The 24,097-nt window shown below is 49.3% G+C and overlaps 1 protein-coding gene across 8 annotated transcripts; it reads right to left on the bottom strand.

Moving 5' to 3' along the window:
- Nucleotides 1-981: 981 nt before the first annotated feature.
- On the bottom strand, nt 982-23,059 carry il16 (interleukin 16). Of its 8 annotated transcripts, none has more exons than XM_078944837.1 (24): nt 22,487-23,059; nt 21,241-21,429; nt 20,954-21,176; nt 20,537-20,667; nt 16,722-16,821; nt 14,000-14,069; nt 13,796-13,932; nt 13,549-13,659; nt 11,729-11,843; nt 11,558-11,631; nt 11,079-11,289; nt 10,432-10,549; nt 9,873-10,005; nt 9,708-9,795; nt 8,858-9,048; nt 8,108-8,233; nt 7,550-7,640; nt 6,283-7,259; nt 5,877-5,995; nt 5,647-5,800; nt 5,479-5,580; nt 4,115-4,337; nt 3,917-4,045; nt 982-2,636 (listed from the first exon to the last, which is right to left on the bottom strand). In XM_078944837.1, the coding sequence occupies exons 2-24, from the start codon at nt 21,249-21,251 to the stop codon at nt 2,464-2,466; spliced, it is 3,807 nt and encodes a 1,268-aa protein (XP_078800963.1). In that variant the 5' UTR covers nt 21,252-21,429; nt 22,487-23,059; the 3' UTR covers nt 982-2,463. The 8 variants fall into 8 exon arrangements, with proteins under 8 accessions (XP_078800963.1, XP_078800965.1, XP_078800959.1 ...); XM_078944839.1 differs by having other exon boundaries at nt 3,917-4,042; XM_078944833.1 differs by having other exon boundaries at nt 2,318-2,636; nt 3,917-4,337.
- Between the last annotated feature and the right edge of the window lie 1,038 nt (nt 23,060-24,097).

Here is a 24,097-nt window from a genome sequence, read left to right as displayed (position 1 = left end):
ATGCTGCTTCACCTCTCTGAAAACAAACTAACCTTCAACTAAACCTGCTCCAGACCAGGTTATGTTCAGAGCATGAGTTGCCATGGTAACTTGACCTACCCTGAAACATACCTCCATTTCTGGAACCAAAAGCTGAGGTTATCAACTTTCTTAGCCTCAAACTTACCGTGGGAGCTAGCATAACCTGCTTTCTGGAATACCCCCCAGTTGGTTCTGTCTGGGTGTCGTTGTGTTTATGGAAGGGTTGTTTGCATGTGTTGTTTTGTGTGTTTGAATAGTCAGCCACTAGTCCAAAGCCTCCTATTCCTCAACTGTACAGCAGGTGTGCTGCGTCTTCTTCATCTCTGTTCTGCTCATACATTTCAATAAAGATTTTACCCCTTGTGCTATCTTAGATGACCCCCCCCCCCCTTCCATTGTCGTGTTCCCCCTACCATGACAAAGGTGGATAAAGGTGGAAAGATTTCATGTAATCCATGGACACCAGTGAAGATCACAAATCATTGAAGAACAAAGGTTCAGAGCACTGTCTAGTGGGTCTAGATGACCCAACTCCCAATGTTTAGTTCAGGCGGTAGAGCAGGTCCAACAACCGAAGGGTTGGCGGATCGATCTAGCTGTCGCCCCCCAAGCGCAGCCAGCCTGCAGCTTCTGCTCCCCCCAGGGGATGGATCAAATGCGGAGAAAGAATTTCCCCATCGAGGGATAAATAAAGTAAAGTTTGAAAAAAAGTAAAGTGCCTAGGATAGCACAAGGGTTAAATAAAAACCGTCATTCCTGTGAATGAGATTTCACATCAGCTGACCTTCATCAGAACCATCGACTGCATCTGACAACTGGGCTGGGTGGCCCCGCCCCCCTGGTGTTCCACACAGGAAGTGGCTCCAAGAAGCCAAAATCCCACAGACCCTACAGAGAAACAAACAGCTGTTCCTCAGAAGAACCGTTCTGAGGCACATGGGAGAAGAAACCAAAGCAAAGTGGAACAGCAGGATTTATTGATGGTTTCCAACTGGATCTAAGGTCTGGCTGGAAAAACATTGTAAGAGAAAAAGTACAGGGACTCAAACCGCCAACAGCTGAGGACTGGATGAACACGGTTTCTATTGGACATGGTCTAAGTGGACAGAGGATGTTAAGCCAAGCGGTACAGATATAAGGTAGAATGATAATAAATGTGATTTGATCTAGAACAATGTGTGATTCAGTTCAGAACACTGGAGGTAATTGGTCCACCGCAGCAAAGTTCTGATGTTCTTAGGTGAACAAAAATGTTAAAAAGGGAAGATTAGCTCTTAGGATTCAAACACTTTCCCAGTAAAACTTTAAAGAAAAACCAAATAAAAGATGAAATGTAAAACAAATAACCAGGACCGGTGGGACTTGGTGGAGGCGGGACTTGGTGGACTGCTTTGGAACCCGTTCACATGGATCTAAGGGTGAGGTTCTCTACCAAGAACCTCAAAGAAGATGTGATATTGGTGGACTTCATGTAACCCTTGTGCTATCCTATGGGGTCCAGATGACCCCCCCCCCCCCCCCCCTTCCATTGAGGTGTTCTCCCTACCATGACAAAGGTGGATAAAGGTGGAAAGATTTCATGTAATCCATGGACACCAGTGAAGATCACAAATCATTGAAGAAAAAAGGTTCAGAGCACTGTCTAGTGGGTCTAGATGACCCAACTCCCAATGGTACAGGGCCTAGGATAGAACAAGGGCTACAGCAGGGCTGCTTATTCCTGGTCCTGGAGATCTACTACCTGCCTCTCCCTGCACTGCTTGCTGCTGATTACCTGGACCAGGTGTGTTCATTCAGGCAGAATCTGGAGACATCTGATTGAGCCAATCAGCAGCTAGCAGGGCTTGGAGCTCTGGAAAACAGTCGGGTGGGAGATCTCCAGGAACGAGCAGCCCTGATGTAGAGGATCTGAAGTTCCTCATAGCCTCAAGGTTTTCAGACTTCAGTCCTGTGAGGCGGGGCTTAAACCCACAGGTAGCTTCAGGTAACTTTACCTGTTTTTACGCACAGATGACAGAACAACCTGAAGAACCAAGTCCTTCAGGAGGAACAGCCCCTGTCTGGGTCTGTTCCTCCTCCTGGAGTCTAGCGTAGCAGAACTTCTGGACTCAGATAGGACTTCAAAAGGTCTGAACCTATATTTACAAAAAAGCAGGACCTTCAGACACGGGCTCTGCGGCGGCGGAACCGCCTCTAGCCTGAAACCAGGATGGAGTCGTGATCCGAGCTGCAGGTCAGCTGTGAGGAACCGCCGAGAAGATCAGCACAGGAACCTGGAGGAGCGGGATGACCCATCAGAATTTCCTGCTCCTGAGTCCATGAAGGTCTGTGACAAGAAGCTCAGAGCGGCAGAAGGTCCAGCTTGGAGGTTCTGTGAAGGAACAGGAAGAACCGGACTGAGTAGGCACGGTGTCCGCCATTCCAGCAGTTCCCCTCCAGGTCTCAGCTGTCCTGGGGCGGGGCCTCCCTTCTCCGGATCAGCACGGTGAGCGGGCCCTGCGGCAGAACCTTGATGGTGTTCCAAGCCTCAAAGCGGGTCATGTCCTGCAGGTCCACGCCCCCCACCACCAGCAGCTCATCCCCACGCCGCAGCCCGCTCTGCTCCGCCGCTCCACCTGAAATACACCACCTGTCAGCCAGCGCTCCCAGGCCTCTGGGGGGAGGGGTGGAAAGTGCAAGCCCCTCCCTTAGCCTTCCAGGGAGGGGGTGTCTCCTGACTTCCCTCTCTAGTCTACAGGACTCGGTCTTCGTGTTCTGTGTTTTGACTCGGCATCACTGACTGCAAGGACCTGATGGTTTCTGGAAAATTTGACCCCCGCCACACGTGTGAAGGGTCATCAAAATTTGTGAACACTGAGGACCCCCCCCCCCCCCCCCCAAAGACAATGACATCACAACAAGCGAAACACCCAAAAACTGAATGGACCATTATTATGGGATGCCCAAATGACCTACAGCTTGGCAGACAATTTTTGGTTTGAGACTGGGCGATTTTCACGTCTTTTGACAAAATAGGAAAACGACATTTTAGCTAAAATGTTTAGGATTCACAAACAAAACCAATGTAACCAAAAGAAGTTTTAAAATCATTATGGGATGGCAATTTTGTGCAAAAATCGGATATTTAGCGATGATCAAGTTCTTCCAAAAATGGGAAAATGAACTTTTTGTTGAGCGATTTTGCCAAAATTTTACACACATGCTAGCTGACGTCTACAATGACCCCTGGAGTTTTGTTGACCTTTGACCTCGGGAAAAGGCAGCCATCTTGAGTTTTCCAAAAAAAAAGAAAAAAGCACCTTTAGTACCAGAAACAAATGAAAACTGGTGGTTGGGATCTTCATCGGTCAGTTCCTAGCAGCCTGACAGAAACAGAAGGGCGAGTCCGATACAGCGGCTGCTCAGCGAGGGTCAAAAGTGGGAGCGGTGGTTGCATCTTGACCCGGCAGCAAGGGCGGCGGTGGCGCGTAGAGTCGGGCGGCGAGGGCGGGTCGTGCCTGCGGGCCATACATCACTGCTCGTGGCTTTAATTTGTTTTTTTTCTGACGTTATGGATTTGATTGATTTTTGTCATTTTATGCAAATGCCAGCACTTTGATACCCTGATGGCGTCGTAAAGTGACGTATGAATAAAGTTTCTTCCTTTCAACACCTGGATGTGCGTTTGGCTGTTTTAATTATTTGCCGCGTGTTTCCATCTTGACTGGAATGATAGTTTCTATGTTTTTTCTCAGAGCTTCTTCTTCGTGAAGCCCTTTTGAACGGAATCACCGTATAAAAGAAAGTCTGTCATGAAATCAAAGGGTTTGGTGGACGGGAGGAGCCGAACGGATGAACTGTCACAGCTCAGGAGGGAAACTGGATGCTCCACTTGGAGGACGACAGGTACACCCACCTTCACAGATCCTGTTGATGAGCAGAGGTCTGTCTCCATGAATGGAACCTTTCCCGCCCTCCAAAGTGAAGTCGACGCCCCCAGCTCCTTTCTCCAGCTCTATGCTCACCAGCGCCCCCCGCTCTTCTGCTGCGACACAGCAGACATGCAGGTCAGGCAGTGTCCACTCGTGCTGAGTGTCTTTGAGCCTGGACTCACCTGCAGAAGCAGCGTCTTCTCCTTCAGAGGCTCCGCCTACCTCCGGCGCCTTCTTGCAGATGACAACAACAGCCAGCTTCAGGCTGCGGGCCAGACGCAGAGCAGCAGTGGCGGCGGCGTGTGTGACGTCCTGCAGGGCTTGACCATTGATGGACAGAAGCTGATCCCCAACGTGGATAGTTCCTTCCTGGGCCGCCAGACCGCTGGGGAAGACTCTGTGGACCTGGAGAAGGAAGCAGGCTGACTCACACGTGGTTCTGGACTCCACGTCTCCAGCCTCCCTCAGCACAGGGAGCCAGGGCCCCCCATGGAGGAGCCAAGAGCCTCCACCCACTGGATGACCCCTGGCACCCACCCACAGCCGCTTAGAAGAAACCCACACATAAACCAGGAGAGCATGCAAACTCCACTCAGAAAGAACTCGCTGGGATTTGAACCATCAACTGTTCATGGGCCCTGGACTGACTGAGTGTGACCCCCCCCCATAGAAAACGTTTACTTCCAAATTCAATCGAATGAAGTCAACAAGTCGCCATTTTTCACGACACGGACGCCGCCTTGTTGGAACCAGACCTCACCAGTGAGCAGTGATTGGTCAGATGGACAAATGAATATAACATTGGATACAAACACAGAAGGAATGTGGGCGTGGTTAGCTACTGAAATCCAAAAGTTAACTTTTTCCGATTCGTCTAAAACTGACATCCATCCAATTCCCAGGCGACCAAAACATCAACTGGTTGCTATGGAGAAACATTAACAGAAAAGCAGCCATTTTGAAAAAAGTGGATTTTCTATCATCTTCTAGCATGTAGCTCTGACCAGCATTAGCGTCCTAACCAATGTGTCTTTCTGAGTCAGTTCATTATGCTGATGGCCATGCTAGCACTTTTAGCCACATTAGCATATCTAACATAGTTCAGTTGATCTGAGTCGTTGTTTCCGTGGAAACCACTCTCTCCAATCAGGAGGGGGCTTATTGGACGGCCACACACCTTCCACTTGAAAGCGGGCTACACAAAAATCTGTCAAATGTTTTGAACATTTGGGGTCCAGCAGGCTCCACCTACTTTTTTGACCCATCTGATTGGTCAGTTTATAACTTGAATAACTTGACCCACAGAAAAAATATATTTTTTAAAAAGGTACGCGGGCCAGAATGTCAGAAGCCACTTCCTGTTTGGAACCCCAGGGGGGCGGGACCACTCAGTCCAGTTCTCAGGTACAGTTGATGGTCAGAACCAAGACCTATGAGGACAACGTGCTGCCTGCTAGCTGTTGTAGCATCTCCCGTTCTTTCATCACTAACAATGTTTTCAGACTAAACGCTGGAGGTCTGACCCTGATTTTACGGTCCAGCTTACTGTGAGGGCTTTGCTCTCCAGGTCACAGCCTCCGGCGATGCTGAAGCCAAGCCCCGCCCCCTCGTCTTTCAGCATAATCACCATATGAATGTCCACGAGATGCTGCAGAGAGAAGAGCAGGTCAGCATCAGACTTTGACTCAGACTCTGAGAGTCCAGAATGCCTCACCTTTACGGCCTCTTCATCCAAAACCTCAATGTCTTTGATCCACTTCTGTATGTCCTCTGAAGGAATGATTGACAGGACAGCATCGGCGCGGGTGGAGCGGCGAGGCTCCGGGTTTGACCCTCGTTCCATGGCACGGTCCCTCAAAGAGGCCAGGCTGGTTTTTAAAGACAGACACAAGTCAGACCAGGTTCCTCTGAGGAGGAACGCAGACACAAAAGATGAATTCTCACCTGACAGAAAAGCCCAGAGGGGAGGGGTCCAGCTCAGACCCCGGGGGGGAACCAACAACCTCAGCAAAGGACAGACAGTTGTGGGCCGAACCAGCAGAGTCCATGAGGGCCCGAGAAACCTGGAGGAACATCAGATCAGGATCTTCATGAATGCGGCTTCTCAGGAACAAAACACCTGGAACTTTTGGAGGATGCCCCCCCCCACACACACACACCAGCACAAACAGCACACCACCCCCATCACCAGGGGCTCCAACAGCTTCATGTGTGGTGGTGGGGGGGGGGGGGGGGCGCACAGGAACAGGAACCCTGGCTACAGCTCTGTAGTTGTAGCACCCCCCTCCACCACCACCAACCCCCCCCACCACCACCACAAAATCCAAATGAAGGCTGCAGTTTTTCTAACCTGTGTACTGAAGGTCAGGATCCTCCCAAACGTTTCTCCATCCTGGGGGGTCACGGCCCGGCTCTCTGTGGGGGGGTCAGAAGGAACTTCTGAGTTCACGGCCCGGCTCTCTGTGGGGGGGTCAGAAGGAACTTCTGAGGTCAGGGCCCGGCTCTCTGTGGGGGGGTCAGAAGGGACTTGCTCTGTCAGCTTCAGTGAAGCTCCAGCCTGAAGATCCCAGCATGTTTCTGCTGCAGAGGCATCAGCACAGACTGAGGGCGGGTCTGGGGGCGGGGCCTCATTAGATGGCTGACAGGAAGAAGAGCCCGTTCCCGCCGACTCAGTTTCTCCAGGATATTTCTGCAGCGAGGAGGCTTCAGCAGAAACGGCCGTGCGGCTGTGCTTCCTCACAGACGGCTGTGCGTCTGGCTGCCTCTCTGCTGGGAATCGAACATCTTGATCTCCGCGTGAGGTGCAGTGGACCTCCTTCTCCACTGCAGGAAGGACGCTGCAGGGGGCTACGGGCCTCCTGTTGGCCCCCTTCTCTCCACCCTCAGGACTGGAAAAGGTCTCAAAGGAGTGGATCTTCTGTTTGATGGACTTGTGGGCTGCAGGGGGTGCAGACCGCCCCCCAAAGCTTCTTCTGAAGACAGCAGAGGACTTCAGCTCAGACGGGGGCTTCTCCTGGTCATCCCTCCTCTTCTTCAAACTCTGGGAAAACCATGTAGGTTTGGGGGCCACTGGGGGGCCCTTCTTTGGTTCTGTGGCTTTTGGGGCGGCATCTTCTGTGGGGGTGCTGTTCGGTTCCAGGATGTTGTCCTTATCCGTCATGGCAGTAGAGCTGCTGTGGAGGCGTTCTCTTCCAGGCGGACTGGAGGGGGAGATGATGTGGAAGGGTTCTTCTGGGGGGGGGTCTGAAAGGAGGTTCTGCAGAGGAACATCCACACAGACTTGTCTCTGAAGAGCCGCCTTCTGAGAGCCGAGGGCGTCTGAAGGACCTGCAGAGCAAACACAGCAGATCTCACTGACGGGTGACCGGGGGGGGGCTCCAACAGGTTCATATGTGGGGGGGGGCACTGGATCAGGAACCCTGGCTCCAGTTTTGTGGTTGCTGAACACCACCCCCCCAAGCAAAAATGCTGCCTCGCATGAACGTGGTCTGAGTCCGGGGGGGCCAAAGACCTCACGCCCCTCAAAAAAGGAAGGAGGACCCTCAGCCACCCCCACAGGAAGTTCAGCACAGAAATGTGATGGAGAGGGGGCGTGGCCTCAAAGCAGGTGAGTTTACCTGTGAGCTGCAGCTGGAAGGAAAACTCTCCGTCTGGATGAGAGGACGACTCTGCGCCGCGCTTCGCCGCTTCTGCTCTTCCTGCTTCCTTCTGGTACAAACAGGAAGTGACACGTCAGCCTCAGACGTGCACGCTGCTTCTGCACGTGCATGGCACTCTGAGAGCACGTGCACTGCATGTATGGACAAAACTGGCATTACATCTGTAGGGGGGGGGCAGCAGGTACCTCAATGCTGTAAACCTGAGAGAAGGATGTTTGGGCAGTTGGGGGGGCAGGTGCAGAATCATGCCCCCTCCCACACTCAGAGGAAGTATCTGAAGCTCAAGAGTTTTCCTTTTAAGGAGGGGAGCCCACTTCCTCCTCAGCAACACTGCCCCCCCCCCCCTCCAGTAGGTGGCAGGAAGGAGTGGGGGGGGTCCAAACTCTTTAACTCTAAATCAGTTTACTCCAAATGTTCTCTCCTTTTTTTTAATGACGACCAAACCGGACCCACAAACAGAACAGAAGGTCCGGATCAGGGAAGGGCGTCGGCCCAACAGCACAGCTGCAGGTTCACCTGCCATCCAGAGGGGGGCGCCACCCCCATGCTGGAGCTGCTGGAGTCCCCGCTGTAGCCGTCCTCAGGGGCGGAGTCCTGCTGCCAGGAACGCCAACGCTGCTCCACCCACACCCTGCTGGAGGACTGCACAAACACACACACGCACACACAAGCACATACGCACACACAGGACAGATACGCACACACACACATGCACACATATGCACATGCACACACAAACAAATGCGCACATTCACACACACACCCACATACGCACGCACACACGCATAAACACGCATAAACACATACGCACAAACACAAATGCACACACAAGCACATATGCACACACATGCACATACGCACATACACACACACAGGACACATGCGCATGCACACTCATGCACAAGCACACAAACAAATGTGCACATTCACACACATGCACACACACGCACAAACACATACGCACAAACACATACGCACAAACACAAATGCACACACAAGCACATATGCACACACATGCATATACGCACATACGCACACACAGGACACATGCGCACACACAGGACACATGCGCATGCACACACATGCACAGGCACACACAAACAAATGTGCACATTCACACACATGCACACACACGCATAAACACATACGCACATTCACACACACACACCGGTACCGGGGCATTGAGCCTCTTCCCAGCTCAGAACTTGAGCTGACTGACGGGTGGGTCAGACTCACCCCACTGCTGACCTGTATGACTTTACTCACCTCAGGTGTGTCCACGGAGGGGGGGGAGGGGGGGTGGTTCATCTGGCGTTTGTGGTAGTGGGGGGGGCAGACATACTGGTGTCCATTGGAGCTGTCACTCCAGGAGCGCGTCATGATCTTCTGAACACATTTCTCAGGGCAGCGGTCCAACCTCTTCTGACTGGGGGGGAAACTGGAGCCCCTGCAGGTTCCTGCCAGAACCGGAGCAGAACAGAACCACTAACGACAAAACAACCAAACCTCACCAGAATTTTCCTCATGTTTGCTCTTTATGGACTGAACTAGTTCAGATGTGAAGCTGCTGGAGCAGAAGGTGAAGCGGGTCATGTTTGGGTTCCTGTTTGAACATGGAGGTTCTGAGTGTCCGGGTTCTGGCCTTAGAATCAAGTTTGTGGTCTGGGTTGCAGCAGCTTAGTCCAGAATCTTCCAGAACTCCTCCCACCCTGACAAACACCCTTTCAAAATAAATCTCCTAAATAATACCCAAATAGCTGCTCTATAAATGCCCCCCCGGGCTTGAGTAAGAACCATTGAGGATGTGGTTCTGGTGAGGTTCTTACAGGCAGCAGACACCAGAACCAGCCTCATTTCCTCTGTGTGTGTGTGTGTGGGTGTGTGTGTGTGTGTGTGTGTGTGTGTGTGTGTGTGTGTGTGGGTGTGTGTGTGTGTGTGTGTGTGTGTGTGATGGGGGCGGGTCTTTGATTCTTTTGGACTTTCATGAACTCAGAGGAACCAACAGAAGTTTGTCTTTTGGGCCTCCTGACCTGCAGAAGATGTTCTCTCCTCACGTGACTTCTAACAGGTCGTGTTTGAAGAACAGCTGAGGTCACATGACGTAAGCGGCTGTTACCGTCCATGCTCCAGTGGCTCCGCCCCCTCCTCAGCTGGCTGGGTTCCGTGGCCAGAGCGATGGCGTTCCTCAACTGCTGCTCTGAAACCTGCGGCGCACGGCGGAACATCGTCTTTATCCTCATCGTCTCGGGACGAGCTGCTCTGTTCTGAGTCGGCGCCGTACTTCAGGGTTTGGGTGTCGGCTGATGAGGATGTGGACCGGACCTGCTCTGCACGTGCTCAGAAGCGAGTGAACATCGTTCAGCGTGGTGCTGTGCACCTGAGTGTCATTGATCTCCACGATCTCGTCTCCAAACCTGGAAGTCGAGTGGAACCGTCAGGACATTTCTTATCACAGAACCTTCAGTCCAAACAGAACCGGATGAAGACGGGTTTTTAACAACAACACAATGAAATGTCGTCAATAACAACCAATAATTAAATATCTATACTTGATTCCAAGTGAATTTTAAGCCTATCTTTGTCTTACTGAAGTGAAGCACACTATAGTGGTGACCTTTGACCTCATTTAAAGTTCAGGCCTGCTGAACCAAACCGTCCACAAACCATGGATGTGGCTGACGAAATTTGCCCTCTCAGCTTTTCAAAATAAAAGACTGTTTGTAACACTTTCATGATGATCGTTTTGAAGATCGGTTTTGTCTGAACCGTGTGGGTTCAGGCCAAACACGGGGTAGGTCCCAGGACGATCAGCATTCAGACCTGAGGGGGCCTGGACTCACCGCAGCCGGCCGTCCATGTGCGCCGTGGATCCCGGGGAGAGGGTGTGGACGTAGATCCCAGCACATCCGCTGTCAGAAGGAAGCCAGCACAGTCCGATCCCCAGACCGACTCCGGCCTCTGAGACAAGAACAACAGGCTCAGCCTGTAGCTCCTCCCCCTTTGTGAGAACATCCAGAAGCAGACGACTGCAGATGTTCTGCAGACGTTCTGCAGACGTTCTGCAGATCTAAATAAAATGGACTGGCTGTGAGAAGGACCAGGAGGAGGTCTGGACCGGATCTTTCAGACGGATCTACCTCCCTCTGATCTGCTTCAGCTGCTCTTTCTTCCGTTTTTTCTGAACTGGAACTCCATGTCCAAACTCCAGAACTCCATCAGAGGTGCAGCTGTGGCTGAAATTCAGAACCTGGTTCCTGAGGACCAAATGCCCCTGTGGCCGCCGGTTCCTGCTGTGGGTTAGGGTTGGGTTCAGCCTCAGGGTCAGCCTGCAGCCCGGCTGATCGTCTGCTTTAGGCAGCTGGAGCAGAGTTCTGGACGGTTCTACATGGAGAGGGTCTGCTGCCGTCTCACTTTTCTGCTTTCATGAAGGGTTCCACACCTGAATGGAAGGAAGGAGAGTCTGCTGCAAAGATTTGTGGGTTCTGACCTTTCTGCAGGACCACATCCATCATGACCCGGTCTCTGGGCTCCACTGACAGACCCGGCCCACTTCCAGACCCGCTGCAGTCGACGGCACATCTGGAACCGACTCCGGCCTCGCCCGCAGCCGAGCTCAGGGACCGCGGCACCCGTCCGCACGGGCCCCCTCCGCGCAGGGTGGTCCTCACCACCAGAGTCAGGAGCCCCTTCCTGACCTGCTGCAGAAACACAGAGCATCATTCAGCCGTACGGGGCGGGGCGGGGCGGGGCGGGGCGGGGCGAGGCGGGCTCGTGGTTCTGGGATGGACTTTCCTCCATCACAGTGCAGCTGTGTTAGTCAGACACTTCTTTGTTTCGGCTCTAAAGAGAATGTCCCGGGGAGCAGAACCGCTGACCCGGACTGAAGTCAGAGTGTTCCTGTCAGTGTGGATCCAAGAGCAGCTGAGATCTTCAGCTGGAACAACCAAATCCTGAAGGAAGTCTTACTTTGAACTTCTGCAGAGCTTGACTGTGAGTCAGACCATGCAGAGCTTCTCCGTTCACCTCCAGGATCTGGTCTCCTGCACACAGACGGGCGGAGCTCAGACTGATGGAGGAGGACATCTTCACACCCTCAGATGGTCGACCTTCACGGGAACCGGTGTGACGCGTGCTCACCCTGCTGCAGCCGTCCGTCTGCCGCGGCCGCTCCTGCGGGGAAGATGGTCTTCACATAGATGCCCATCGGTCCATGCAGGCTGTCCCTGCCCCCCACAATGCTGAAGCCCAGACCCTGAGGAGTTGATCCAACAACCACAGAAAAAACTGCTGTAAGTGGTTCAGAGGGAACTGGTCCTAGTCCAGAACCCTGAACAGGACCGAGTGGCTCACCATGACCTCAGAGGGTCTTGAAGAGCCCCCCCAGTCCCGTTGACCTCCTGGGTTCTGGACTAAGACCAGTTCCCTCTGAATTACAGATGCTAACCCAGTCACACAATTGGTTCCACAAGACCCGGATCAGCTAAATCCATTTCAGCAGCCCCTCTGACCAAAGACAGCGGTTCTTTTCGGTTCTGAGTCACTTACTTATGATTGACCTTTTTTGTCAGGACCTTGGCTCAGTGGGACGCTTTTATTTTGTCAGATAACAGAGTTCCTGTTTCTCCTGTCAGAGTCAAACTGTGGTCACGGTTGGGCCAGGAGGTGGGAGGAGCTTGCCAGCCCCTTTTGTTTTTTTGTTTCTTTGAGGATTGAAGTGTCTTTAAGTGTTGTGGAGCTCATTGTCATCAGACCTTCGTCATCGTCACTCTCTCTATTGTTGTGGTGATCAGCTACATTGTGGGTCTTCTTGGTTGTGTGGGGCGCCATCTGCTGGTTTTCCAGAAATCTTACCTCATCTGCTGCTGATTACCTGGATCAGGTGTGTTTATCTAAACAGGAGTTTCAGTGGCAGGCAGGACTTTGACACCTGTGTGGCTTCAAATAAACCACTCCGCGGCCGGGCTCTGCCTTGTGCCCAGGTGTATATACAGTGGAGCAAAAAAGTATTCAGTCAGCCAAGTTCTTCCACTTAAAAAGATGAGAGAGGCCTGTGTTTTTCATCATAGCTGCACCTCCAGATCTCACCTCAACATCTTTGGAGGAAGTTGAAAGTCTGTGTTACCCCGCGACAGCCCCAAAACATCACTGCTCTAGAAGAGATCTGCCTGGAGGAATGGACCAAAACATCACTGCTCTAGAGGAGATCTGCATGGAGGAATGGACCAAAACCTCACTGCTCTAGAGGAGATCTGCATGGAGGAATGGACCAAAACATCACTGCTCTAGAGGAGATCTGCATGGAGGAATGGACCAAAACCTCACTGCTCTAGAGGAGATCTGCATGGAGGAATGGGCCAAAACATCACTGCTCTAGAGGAGATCTGCATGGAGGAATGGACCAAAATACCAGCAACAGTTTAAAACCTTGAGAAGATTCACAGAAAATGTTTGAATACTGTCATTACCAACAAAAGGGTTATAAATTTATGAGTTGAACTTTTGTTTTTGACCAAATATGTATTTTCCAACATAATTTACAAATAAATTCTTTAACAATCAGACAATGGGATGTTCTGGATTTTTACTTATTTAGTCTCATAGTTCTGGTTTACCTATGATGGAAATTACAGGCTTCTCATCTTTTGTAGAGGGAGAACTTGAACAACTGGTGGCTGACTGAATACTTTTTTGCCCCCCTGTACTAGTCTTGTGTTGGACCCAGTCAGCTGATGACAGCATCCGAGCAGTTCTTTTGGGTCAGAATGGTTGATGCTGTTTGTGGGACGTGGCTGCTCACCGCTTGCTCTGTTTTTACTGATCAAGTGCAGCGAAAACAGAGAAAATCAGGACTAAAGTATATTTCTGTAAACTTTCTGCCGCCTAACAGCGGGGGTTTGATGTGTGTACTCTCCGCTTGACCGCTGCCCTGGTGGGGGGGCAGAGGTTCTGGTTCCTACCTGTTCCTGGCTCTTCATCAGAACGATGGTCCAGATGGCGAAGGCGTGCACGTGGCGGCAGGAGCTGAGCAGCAGAGCTGAGCTCCAGCAGCGCCGCGGTAGGTGAACAGACTGGACGGAACCGCACAAGAACATAGTCTTCAATGCCCCCCATCCAGACACCACTGATGCAGAAATTTTCTGGTTTTGCTGGGGTCCAGCTGGAGCCCGGCGGGGGCGGTGAAAGGTGTGGGTGAAGCATAAATACCTGAGACTGGGGGTGATAGCAGTCCAGCTGCTGGGACAGGGACTTCCTCTTCCCTGAGAAAGCAGCACTTCCAGGGTCTGTGGTCTTCAGAACCAGACTATCCAGATCCCCGATCCAGTACGGACAGACACCTGGGTCTTGACACAGCACCCAGTCACGCTTGACCTGCTTTCAACCAGAACGAGGGCAGGGGGCGGGACTTACGGGCTGAAGTAGAGTGGGGAGCGGCGCTCGGGGTCTGCTGGTGGAACATCTGACAATTAAGTACCTCCTCCTGAACCCAGAAAAAACTGAGGTCATTATACTTGGACCTAAAAACCTCAGAGATGCTCTGTCTGCTCAGATAGTCTCCCTGGATGGTGTAAGTATAGCCCCTAATTCCACAGTTAGAAACCTTGGGGTTTTACTTGACCAGGATTTATCATTTAAGGCTCACATATCTCAGGCGTGCAGAACTGCCTTTTTTCACCTGTGGAATATTGCTAAGATCAGAAATCTACTTTCTAAGAGTGATGCTGAAAAACTCATCCATGCATTTGTTACGTGGAGGCTGGATTACTGTAACTCCTTGTTAGCAGCGTGTCCTAAGAGTTCCTTAAGAAGTCTCCAGCTTGTTCAGAACGCAGCTGCTAGATTGTTAGCTGGAACCAGCAGAAGAGATCACATCACTCCTGTGTTAGTTTCGCTCCATTGGCTCCCAGTTGATTCCAGAATCAAGTTCAAGATCCTCCTGTTAACCTATAAGGCCTTACATGGAATGGCCCCGTCCTATATTAAGGACCTCATAGTCCCTTACCAACCAATCAGAACACTTCACTCACTAAATGCAGGACTGCTTGTGGTTCCTAGAATTAGTCAAAGTACGGTTGGAGGTAGAGCGTTTAGCCACCAAGCCCCTGTCTTATGGAATAAACTCCCAGCTCATGGAAGAGAGGCCGACTCAGTTTGTGGGAGTGGGAGTGATTCCAGATTCCAGTTGTTTCATCCGTGCTCCTGTTCCTGACCGTGTACCTCGTCTCTGCTCCTGCTCCTACACCTGACCATGGACCCCCAGCCGTCCCCCAACTCCATCTGGATGAAGCTCATCTGCTGGACTCTAAACATGTAGTTGTAGAGTTAGATAAACTAATTCTCTCTATGAGTTCTGGTACATGGTCTGTCTGTCCTGGGGGAGGATCCCTCCTTCATGTGGACACCACTGAGGTTTCTGCTTTTTTTCCAGGAATCTGATTTCTTTAGGCGTTTTTCCTTACAGAGAAGGAGTTTAGTCAGTTTAGTTTGGTCAGTTTAGTTTAGTCAGTTTATTTAGTTCAGTTTAGTTTAGTAAGTTTAGCTTATTTTAGTCAGTTTAGTTTAGTCAGTTTAGTTTAGTCAGTTTACTTTGGTCAGTTTAGTAAGTTTAGTTTAGTTTGGTCAGTTTAGTTTAATTTAGTCAGTTAAATTTATTTTAAGTCAGTAAAGTTTAATTTAGTAAAGTTTAGTTAGTTTAGTCAGTTTAGTTTAGTCAGTTTAGTTTAGTCAGTTTAGTTAAGTCAACTTAGTTTAATTTAGTCAGTTTATTTTAGTTTAGTCAGTTTAGTTTAGTCAGCGTAGTTTAGTCAATTTCGTTTAATTAAGTTAAGTTGAAGTTAGTCAGTTTAGTTTGATTTAGTCAGTTTAGTTTACTTTAGTCATTTTAGTTTAGTCAGTTTAGTTTAGTTTAGTCTAGTCAGTTTAGATTGGTCAGTTTGGTTTAGTTTAGTTTAGGTAGTTTAGGTAGACTCCAGTTGGTTCATCCGTGCTCCAGTTCCTGACCGTTTACCTCGCCTTTGCTCCTACTCCTACACCTGGCTGTGGATCCTGCCTCTGGCTCATCTCTGGCTCGTCTCTGCTCTGTACCTGACCGAGTACCTCGTCTCTGCTCCTGCTCCTACACCTGGCTGTGGTTCCTGTCTCCGGCTCGACTCGCGCCTTTGACTGTCCCCCCAACCACGGCTGGATGAAGCTCGTCTGCTGGACTTTTATATATGTAGTTGTAGATTTAGATAAGTTAATTCTTCTCTAAGATTTCTGGTAAATCGCCTGTCCGTCCTGGGGGAGGATCCCTCCTTCATGTGGGCACCCCTGAGGTTTCTTCGTTTTTTCCAGAATCCGTTTTTTTGGGAGTTTTTCCTTACCGCGAAGGGGGGTCTAAGGGCAGGGATGCCAGTATAGCTTAGTCAGTTTGTTAGTTCATTTTAGTATTTTCCTATTGAACTCTTTGCATTCATGATCCTTTTGATTTCATGTTTTACTTCGAAGCCCATCGAGACGACTGTTGTTGTGATTTTGGGCCATACAAATAAAATTGAATTGAATTTAGGTAGTTTAGATTAGTCAGTTTGGTTTAGTTTAGCCATTACCTATTAAACTCTATGACTTCATCTTTTTTTTATGGTAAATGGTAAATGGCGTATACTTATATAGCGCCTTTCTTCCTACAAGGACAAAGCGCTTTACAGTCACAGACCCATTCACCCAGTCACACACATTCACACACTGGTGGCGGCTCCGCTGCCAAACACAGGCGCCTGCCTACCACCAGAGGCAAGGTGGGGTTCAGTGTCTTGCCCAAGGACACTTCGACTCATGGGCGTGCAAGGCGGGAATCGAACCTGCAATCTTAGGATCATGGGTCGACCGCCCTACCGCTGCACCACGCCGCCCATAAATTATGGCATGTTTATTATTCAATTACTGGTATGAAGTCCATTGAGACGACTGTTGTTGTAAATATTGGGCTATTTAAATAAAATCAAATTGAATTGAATTGATGATGTGTGTCTGAAAGGTCTACACCATTCTGGACCGTCGTCCTCCGCTGTGTTTGTAGCAATCTTCTACAAGGTTGGGTTCATTTTCAGGCCTGTCTTTTCACCTCCTCAATGGTTCTGAAGGTTCGTCTTACCTCAGTTTGAGCGCTTGAGGACTCATTGCTGTCCATCCCAGAAGAGCTGTGATGTCCACCAAACAGAACCAGCTGCTGCTGGCCCATCAAGCTGAAGGTTCTGATGAAGAAAAAACCCACAAACACGATGACTTGACAGAGGAACTGGTTCTGGACGGGTTCTGACCCACGGATAAGATTTCTGCCTGGTGTATCAGAGACCAAAGACGGAGCATCAGAAACTCTCCATTTTATGAATGTGAAACGGGTCAACCCAGCGCTACAGCAGAACTCGATCAGAACACATGACGTTATTCTAATGGGGGGTGTCAGACTGGAGTCAGAACTGAAAAAAACTGGTTGAGGATTTTTCTCCAGGTTCAGATTTGAAATTATTATGGCCCGCAGCAGTCATAGACTGCAAGGACCATATTGTAACTGGTACGAGGGTCGAACACTCAAAAAGGTCCAAAACGTCAAAAAAACGCGTCAGAACGCCAAAAAATGGGGTCAAAAGTCACCCAAAGCACAAAACGACACGACAATTGTGTAACGCAACAAAAATACACACACACACGCACAACACCACCGCACAAACGTTAAAATTGTAGTCGCAAAAATGACGACAAAAACCCAAAAAAGCCCCAAAAAAGCCCTCAAAAGACAGGTTTAAAGCCAAAAAGACATGCCCAGCCTATAGTAAAAGACAGGCCGCATTGAAATACATAGGCCACCTGACTGCAAAAACTTCTATATTGTTTCTGCTTTGTTTCACTATTTTTCTTCTACTTTCTTTCTTCCACTTTGAGCTCAAATTTGACCCCCGCCACATAGCCGAAAACTCACCAAAATTGGCACACACCTGGGATAAATTGAAAATGAATTTTCGGCAAAGAGAACATCACCCCCCCCACAATGATGACATCACGGCGAGCGTTCCCGTCAAAAAAATGAATGGGCCGAAAATCGCTTATGGGGCCAAAAAAAAATATTTCGAAATACAGTTACGAAACCAAAACACGCGTGTTGGAGATATCCCAAAGAAGTTATGAAATCATTATGGGATGGCCACACGACCTACGGCTTGGCGGCCATTCTGTGGCGAACTCAGAGAAATGGCGATTTTCGTGTTTTTTCACAATATTGGAAAACGACACTTTTGTAGGAGCAATTTTCACGAAATTGCATACACATGCCACAAACACGATTCTACAATAACCAAAGAAGTTTTGTTGACCTTTGACCTTGGCAAGGGGCGGCCATCTTGAATTTTCATAAAAAAGCACTTTTAGTAACGGATACAAACGAAAACTCGTCCTAGGGATTTTTATTAATCTTTTTGAAACTTCTCGGGCATCAATGGCAAGCTACTGTGGACAAAATGTTGGAATTAGAAGTTGTAGAATTTGAAACGCGTGCGCGTGGCGAATTCGCAACCGTCGCCATTTTAGCTAGCTCGCACATATTTTATCGAAATAGCCTGAAACTGAAATATGCGATACCCTGGCCCACACTGAACAAAACGATGTCACATACGACAAAATCGGTAAAGGAATGTGGCCGTGGTAAACAAAAAACGGTCGCAAAAAAAAGTGCTGACTCGGCAAAAAAACATTTTTTCGGATTTTATTTTTAAGAATCGGCTAACGAAACCCAAATAACTTTGTAGGGTATATCCAAACAAAGTTTTGAAATCATTACGTGATGGCGACACGACCTACGGTTTGGCGGCCATTTTGTGCCAAAATCTGCCATTTTGAGTTTTTCGCGTTTTTACACAATATGGAAAAATAAACTTTTTTTCGAGCGATTTAACACGAAATTTGACGCGCATGTCCATAGCATAAGTCTACAATAGCCTCTGGAGTTTCGTCGACCTTTGACCTCGGGAAAAGGCGGCCATCTTGAATTTTCTATAAAAAACACCTTTACCACCAGATTCAAACGTAAACTTGTCGTTGGAATTTTCATCGATCGTCTCGAAACTTTTTGGGCATCAATGGCAAGCTACTGTGGAAAAAATGTTGGAATTAGAAGTTGTAGATTTTGAATGGCGTGCGCGTGGCAAGCTAGCAAAGTGGCGCAGTGTTATAACTCCCATGCATTTCAATACAATACAATGAAGATTTAATGCATGCATTAATGCCTGAAACTGAATACATTGAAAAACACTGGATATGGTCATATAAGGAATGTGGGCGTGGTTAGCATAAAACCACTGTTGCTAAGGACAACAAAAAGTTTACTTTTACCGATTTGTCCGAAACTGACGTCAATCTGTTCGTCCTCCCGAGGGGACCAAAACATAAAATGGTTGCTATGGAGATAAAATCAACAGAAAAGCCGCCATTTTGGAAAAAGTGGGTTTTTTATCAACTTATGACATATAGCTCTCACCAATGGAGGAATGTGTTTTTCTGAGTCAGTTGATGATGCTGATCGCTATGCTAGCACTTTTAGCTATGTTAGCATAACTAGCATAGTTACCATAATTAGCATTTTAGGTAATGTGTTTTTCTGAGTCAGTTGATGATGCTGATCGCTATGCTAGCACTTTTAGCCACATTAGCGTAGCTAGCATAGTTAGCATATATACCATTTTAGGTAATGTGTTTTTCTGAGTCAGTTGATGATGCTGATCGCTATGCTAGCACTTTCAGCTATGTTAGCATAATTAGCATAGTTAGCTTAATTAGCATTTTAAATTATGTTTTTTCTGAGTTAGTTCAAGATGCTGATCGCAATGCTAGCACTTTTAGCCACACTAGCATAGCTACCATAGTTAGCATAATTAGCAAATCCAGCCTTGACTAGCTTTTAGTTTTTGGGCGATGAGGGCGGAGAGGGCGGCGGTGTTGCGTAGAGTTGGGCGTGGAAGGCGGGTTGCGTCTGCGGGCCATACAACGCCGCTTGCGGCTTTAATTTATTACTGTTCTCTTTTTTTGCTTTGTGAAACTGACGTCAGAACTTTGGAGAATCTGCACATTAGGATCATAGCAAATCCGCACCAGAGTCCTCTGGACCGGTGTTGGTACCATAACCGTTCGGCCTGGAACTTCCGTTCAGGGTCCTTTCGACTGAAGGTACGTCACACTACAGTAGCCCCACTTGGACAAACTATGTAGCGTGGAGATCTGCTCGGGCTCTACAAATGTTCATTTCAAGTTCCCTTTTGTAACCTAAAGTTATTTTCCCTCATAAATTGTGTCTGACGATATTCTTTGTAATTTTTATAACGACATGTTGCCATAATCCGCTTGTTATTCCAGTTTAAGTTCAGCCGTGGCTGAAAATGTTGTCGGCACAGGTCCGTTCTGCCAATAATAAAGCAGTGGGCACACGGATTAAAAATACTATAAGTGAATATGCATTCAATAATGATCATAACAATAATAAAAGTATGTTTAGAAGATAATCTCGCTCAATGTCGGAGCTCTGTTTGTTTCCAACAGACTTCATAATATTTTCTTCCATGGAGGTATAGTAATTTGTCCAGACCAATCACTATCTGACACGTCATGGGATCAACGGACAGCCAATCACATCATGTGATGTCAGGATTAGTCCGAGGTACCTACACCGGGATCTGGACCCCCTCTGAAAACAGGTTCATTGCATGAAACCGCCCGATCCCAGCAGGCCAGCAGACTGGACTCTGGAGGGTTTTGGGTGCAGGTGACTTGCTGTAAGTCTTGTAGTTGAACTGGTGCTGAGCCAGGCCCCTAGAGGTCCTGGTTCTGATGGAACGCATCATGGTGTCCCGTTGGGTTTTAAGCAGGTGACTGGTTCAGGTGGTGTCCCACCAAAGCATCACGGTCGGATGACGTGCTTCTCACCTTTGCTCCTGTCGTCTGGTCTGTGGGTCCAGGTAGAGGTTCTCATCCTTCGTCTCCATGCTGGCGTCAGATGACCCATGGACCTCCTCAGCAGAACCGTTGGTGACACACATCCTCCAGATCCGGCTCTCCTGGAGGTTAAAATGGTGACGTGGTCTGAGCTTCACCTGAGAATGTTTGTTCCTCATTAGAATGTCGTGACGCCGACATGAAGTCCGTGGTTTCAGACCATGGCTTCCTCGATCTCAGCTGTGATGCCTGGTGTGGAAGGAGGAGTGTGATGGTTTCCATGGCAACCGTCCTATCACAATGAAACAAGCCAGCAGAGCACCATCTGCCCCCCAAGCTGATCCTGTCACCGTCCAGACGGGCGTTCCATGAAGAACAGGAACATCATCGATCAATCCGGATGTTTACCTTGATGCCGATGGAGATCCTGATGCCCCTCCGGAATTCTGCACAAGAGGAACACGTCCTTTTGGCTTCGTTGCCTTCTTGAGTTTCCGTGGGGGGCAGCTGTGTGCCCCCCCAGCCTTGCTGACCCCTCTTCCCCTTCACCCGGCACACGTCGTTCAGCCTGGCTGCACATCTGTCCTCTGGATCCTCTTCATAGCTTTTGGAGCCACAGAAGATGAAGGACCTGCAGAGGCAGACGTTCCGTCACCCGTCCGATGTCAACGCTCCATGCTGAGTGTGGAACGTACCTGGGGAACATGGCCAGTTTCCCGGAGCTCCTGTTCGCCTCCTGGTCCTCACACTTCCTCTCCGTCCTCTGGTCTGCGGTGCTGACTCCTCCTCCTCCTCTGCTGTGAGGATCTGGGAGTGGGAGTGGGAGCACTCAGCCAGCGGGCAGCTTTTCCCAGAAGACCCTCAGCCTAATGGAGAAGGCTGCTCTGGAGGGCAATAAGAAGATCCAGTTAGAGCTGAGCGATGGAGGAGGAGAACGCTCACACACCAGCTCTGAAAGGGCAGAAGACGCAGGGGCAGAAAGGGAAAAGCCTGTTATCTGTGCTGAAGGGGGAATAGCTGAGGAGTGGTCTGCAGGCTCAGAGGAATCCTGCAGGTCTACGTCAGCCTCACAGCTGCAGCTTTCACCCGTCCGTCACAACAGGAACCTTCATCAACAGCTTTCAGAACCAAAGTGTTCAAAGAAAAACCGAGTGAACATGTGGTTCCTTAAATGGGAGGAGCTTTGGTGTCTGATGGAGAAATGCAGACGACTCCTGCAGGAGGGTTGAGCTCAGGTTTGGAGGCAGATACAGTAGAGGATGGACCTGGACCTGGACCTGGACCTGGACCTGGACCCGGGCCTGGACCTGGACCCAGGCCTGGACCTGGACCTGGACCTGGACCTGGACCTGGACCTGGCAGTGACAGACACTCTTGTGCACTCTTAAATGTTCTTGTGGCACTTTTCTCATGATTTTGGACACAAACAAAGGAAACTAAGCATTAACTACATTTCTGAGTGTTTCTTTATTCCAAGTTGTGAATCAGGAGCAGATGGAAAAAAAAGCCATTTGAAAAACATATGGTTGTCAAGTAGGAACTACAATGGGCGGGGCCACAGTCTCCATGCTCCGCCCCTTTCTGATCATCCACCTGCAGACCAGTAGATCCATGAACGTCTGTTTTCCTGGTCTGAGCTGGAATCTGGATCAGAACTGAATGGATAGATAGATCTGATATTGCTGTTGCTGCCATTTTTGCTGCTATTTTTGTTGCACCGCTAATGCTAGCTTGGGTTGTGAGGGCCTGTAAGCTAGCAGGAGAGATTGTACACAAAGGGATGATAGAAAGGGGGCGGGACTACTCTGAGGTGAATTTCTGATGAACTCCCGCCGCTCTGCAGAAATATGTCCTAGAAGACGACACAGGTTCTTGGATTTTGGCTAAAATAATGGACTGGGAACGCTTTGGAAACAGATCAGAAGACGATCAGGATTTTACCAGGCCTGGAGGACACGGTCCACGTCAGGACAGTGAGGGACGCGTCGACTCATCAGGATAAGCTCATCCAGGACCTTTGGGTGGTACAGAGTTTGATGAAGATGATGTGAGGAAGGCTGCTGTGCAGATCTTCTGGCTCAGTCTGACCTCAGGTGACACTTATCAAAGCAAAAGAAATCGTCCTGATGGTCCCAGCTGTGACAGAGTAGAAAGGAGGTGGAGCTTATCCTTCTCTCAGTCCTTTAGGACAGAAACTGACGGCTGTGGTTCCAACGGCGCCAAAGAGAACTTCCTATCTCAGAGAACGGTTCCTTTCAGAGCACAGAGGCGGGGAACAGCTGAAGGTTTGAGGTTCTTCCGCTTTGATGATGGAGATGATGGTCCAGAGCAGCAGAAACTTTCTGAGGAGCTGATCAGCCTGAGGCAGAGAGAGGAAGCTGCAGGACCGCCAGAGGTTACGGTGCAGACTCACCACGTGGACTCCAGCTCTGCAGCTCCAGCCCAGAAAAGGAGGTCCAGAGGTCGGACTGGGGGGAGGACAGTTCTTCCTCCTCAGCCGCTCCGGTTCAGGATAGGAACCCCCACCCCTCTAGTCTCACAAAGCCGGCAGTCTTCAGCTGCTTTTGCCACAGCAGGTCTGCATCAGATGATGAATGGAGTCTCTGTGGCTCTGCACACATGCACGCTCCTCCACACGTGCATGCGCCTGGACTGAACTTTCCACCTCAGGGAGGGGGGTCATGCCTGCACAAACCGGTGCTTGTCTTTAAGACCACATCTCCACAACTTTGTTGCACTTCCCTCTGCTGGCAAAGGTGTGGTACTGCAGCCAGACCTGTTGTGATCACAGATGTTTCCAGCAAGCCTCAATGCCTTGCTCATGGACAGCTAGGACCCGGTGGTCAGAATCTGGATGCTTTGATGATATAAAAGTGATCACTACATGTCACATCAGGACATTTACAGCCCAGTTCACGGCAGCAGGAGGAAGGAGGCCTGAATGTCTGTCACTCCTAAAGCCACTGACTGTCTGCTAGCAGCTGATCATTTCCCAGAAAGTCTTCGTCATTTCTCAGATTTCTTTCCAGGATTTTTACAAATTGAAGCAGAAGTCAAAATGCTCTGTAGTTTGTGAACGGATGTTTATCTCCAGGTTTGTATGGCGGTATAACTGTAGCAGAAATGTTGAGGAACATGCCAGCAGTGGCGGTTCTACACTAACTTACTCCCTGGGCGAGTAACCCCCCCCAGCACCCCCCCCCCCCCCCCGCACACATACAAAATGTGTTCCCTATCTTCTATTTAGCCACAAAAAATGCATGAATGTTCTAGACTCGTATTACAGGTCAAACTCAGTCACACAGGGGCCTAAGTTAAAAACACGCTTTAGGTTTTGGGCCGAAGAAGATAAACATTTACTGAACACACTAAAGCTAAACTTTTAAACCTTTTAAACTGAACTTTTTGAACATAAAAATGAATGAAAACAGGAACATTAATCCAGAGTAGCTCAAGTTAAACCTTAAATAACTTATAATATTTTGCTCTCCACAGAAATATATTCTGTCAAAATTATACAAATATGAACATGCTGCAGAACAAAACAAAGAA

Source organism: Oryzias latipes, chromosome 3, assembly GCF_053564925.1.
Source record: "Oryzias latipes strain Hd-rR chromosome 3, Olatipes_Hd-rR_3.1".
NCBI classification, from domain to species: domain Eukaryota; kingdom Metazoa; phylum Chordata; class Actinopteri; order Beloniformes; family Adrianichthyidae; genus Oryzias; species Oryzias latipes.
Note: the sequence above shows the minus strand (reverse complement) of the source record. Positions and strands in the feature narration are given on the sequence as shown.

What these genes read in the sequence shown, in the direction of transcription:
- il16 (XM_078944833.1), bottom strand. An exon ending in GCTATCACCCCCAGTCTCAG is followed by an intron (nt 13,660 to 13,795) that starts GTATTTATGCTT and finishes GGTTCCGTCCAG; the next exon opens with TCTGTTCACCTACCGCGGCG. An exon ending in TCCTGACCTTCAGTACACAG is followed by an intron (nt 5,996 to 6,282) that starts GTTAGAAAAACT and finishes ATGTTCCTCCAG; the next exon opens with GTTTCTCGGGCCCTCATGGA.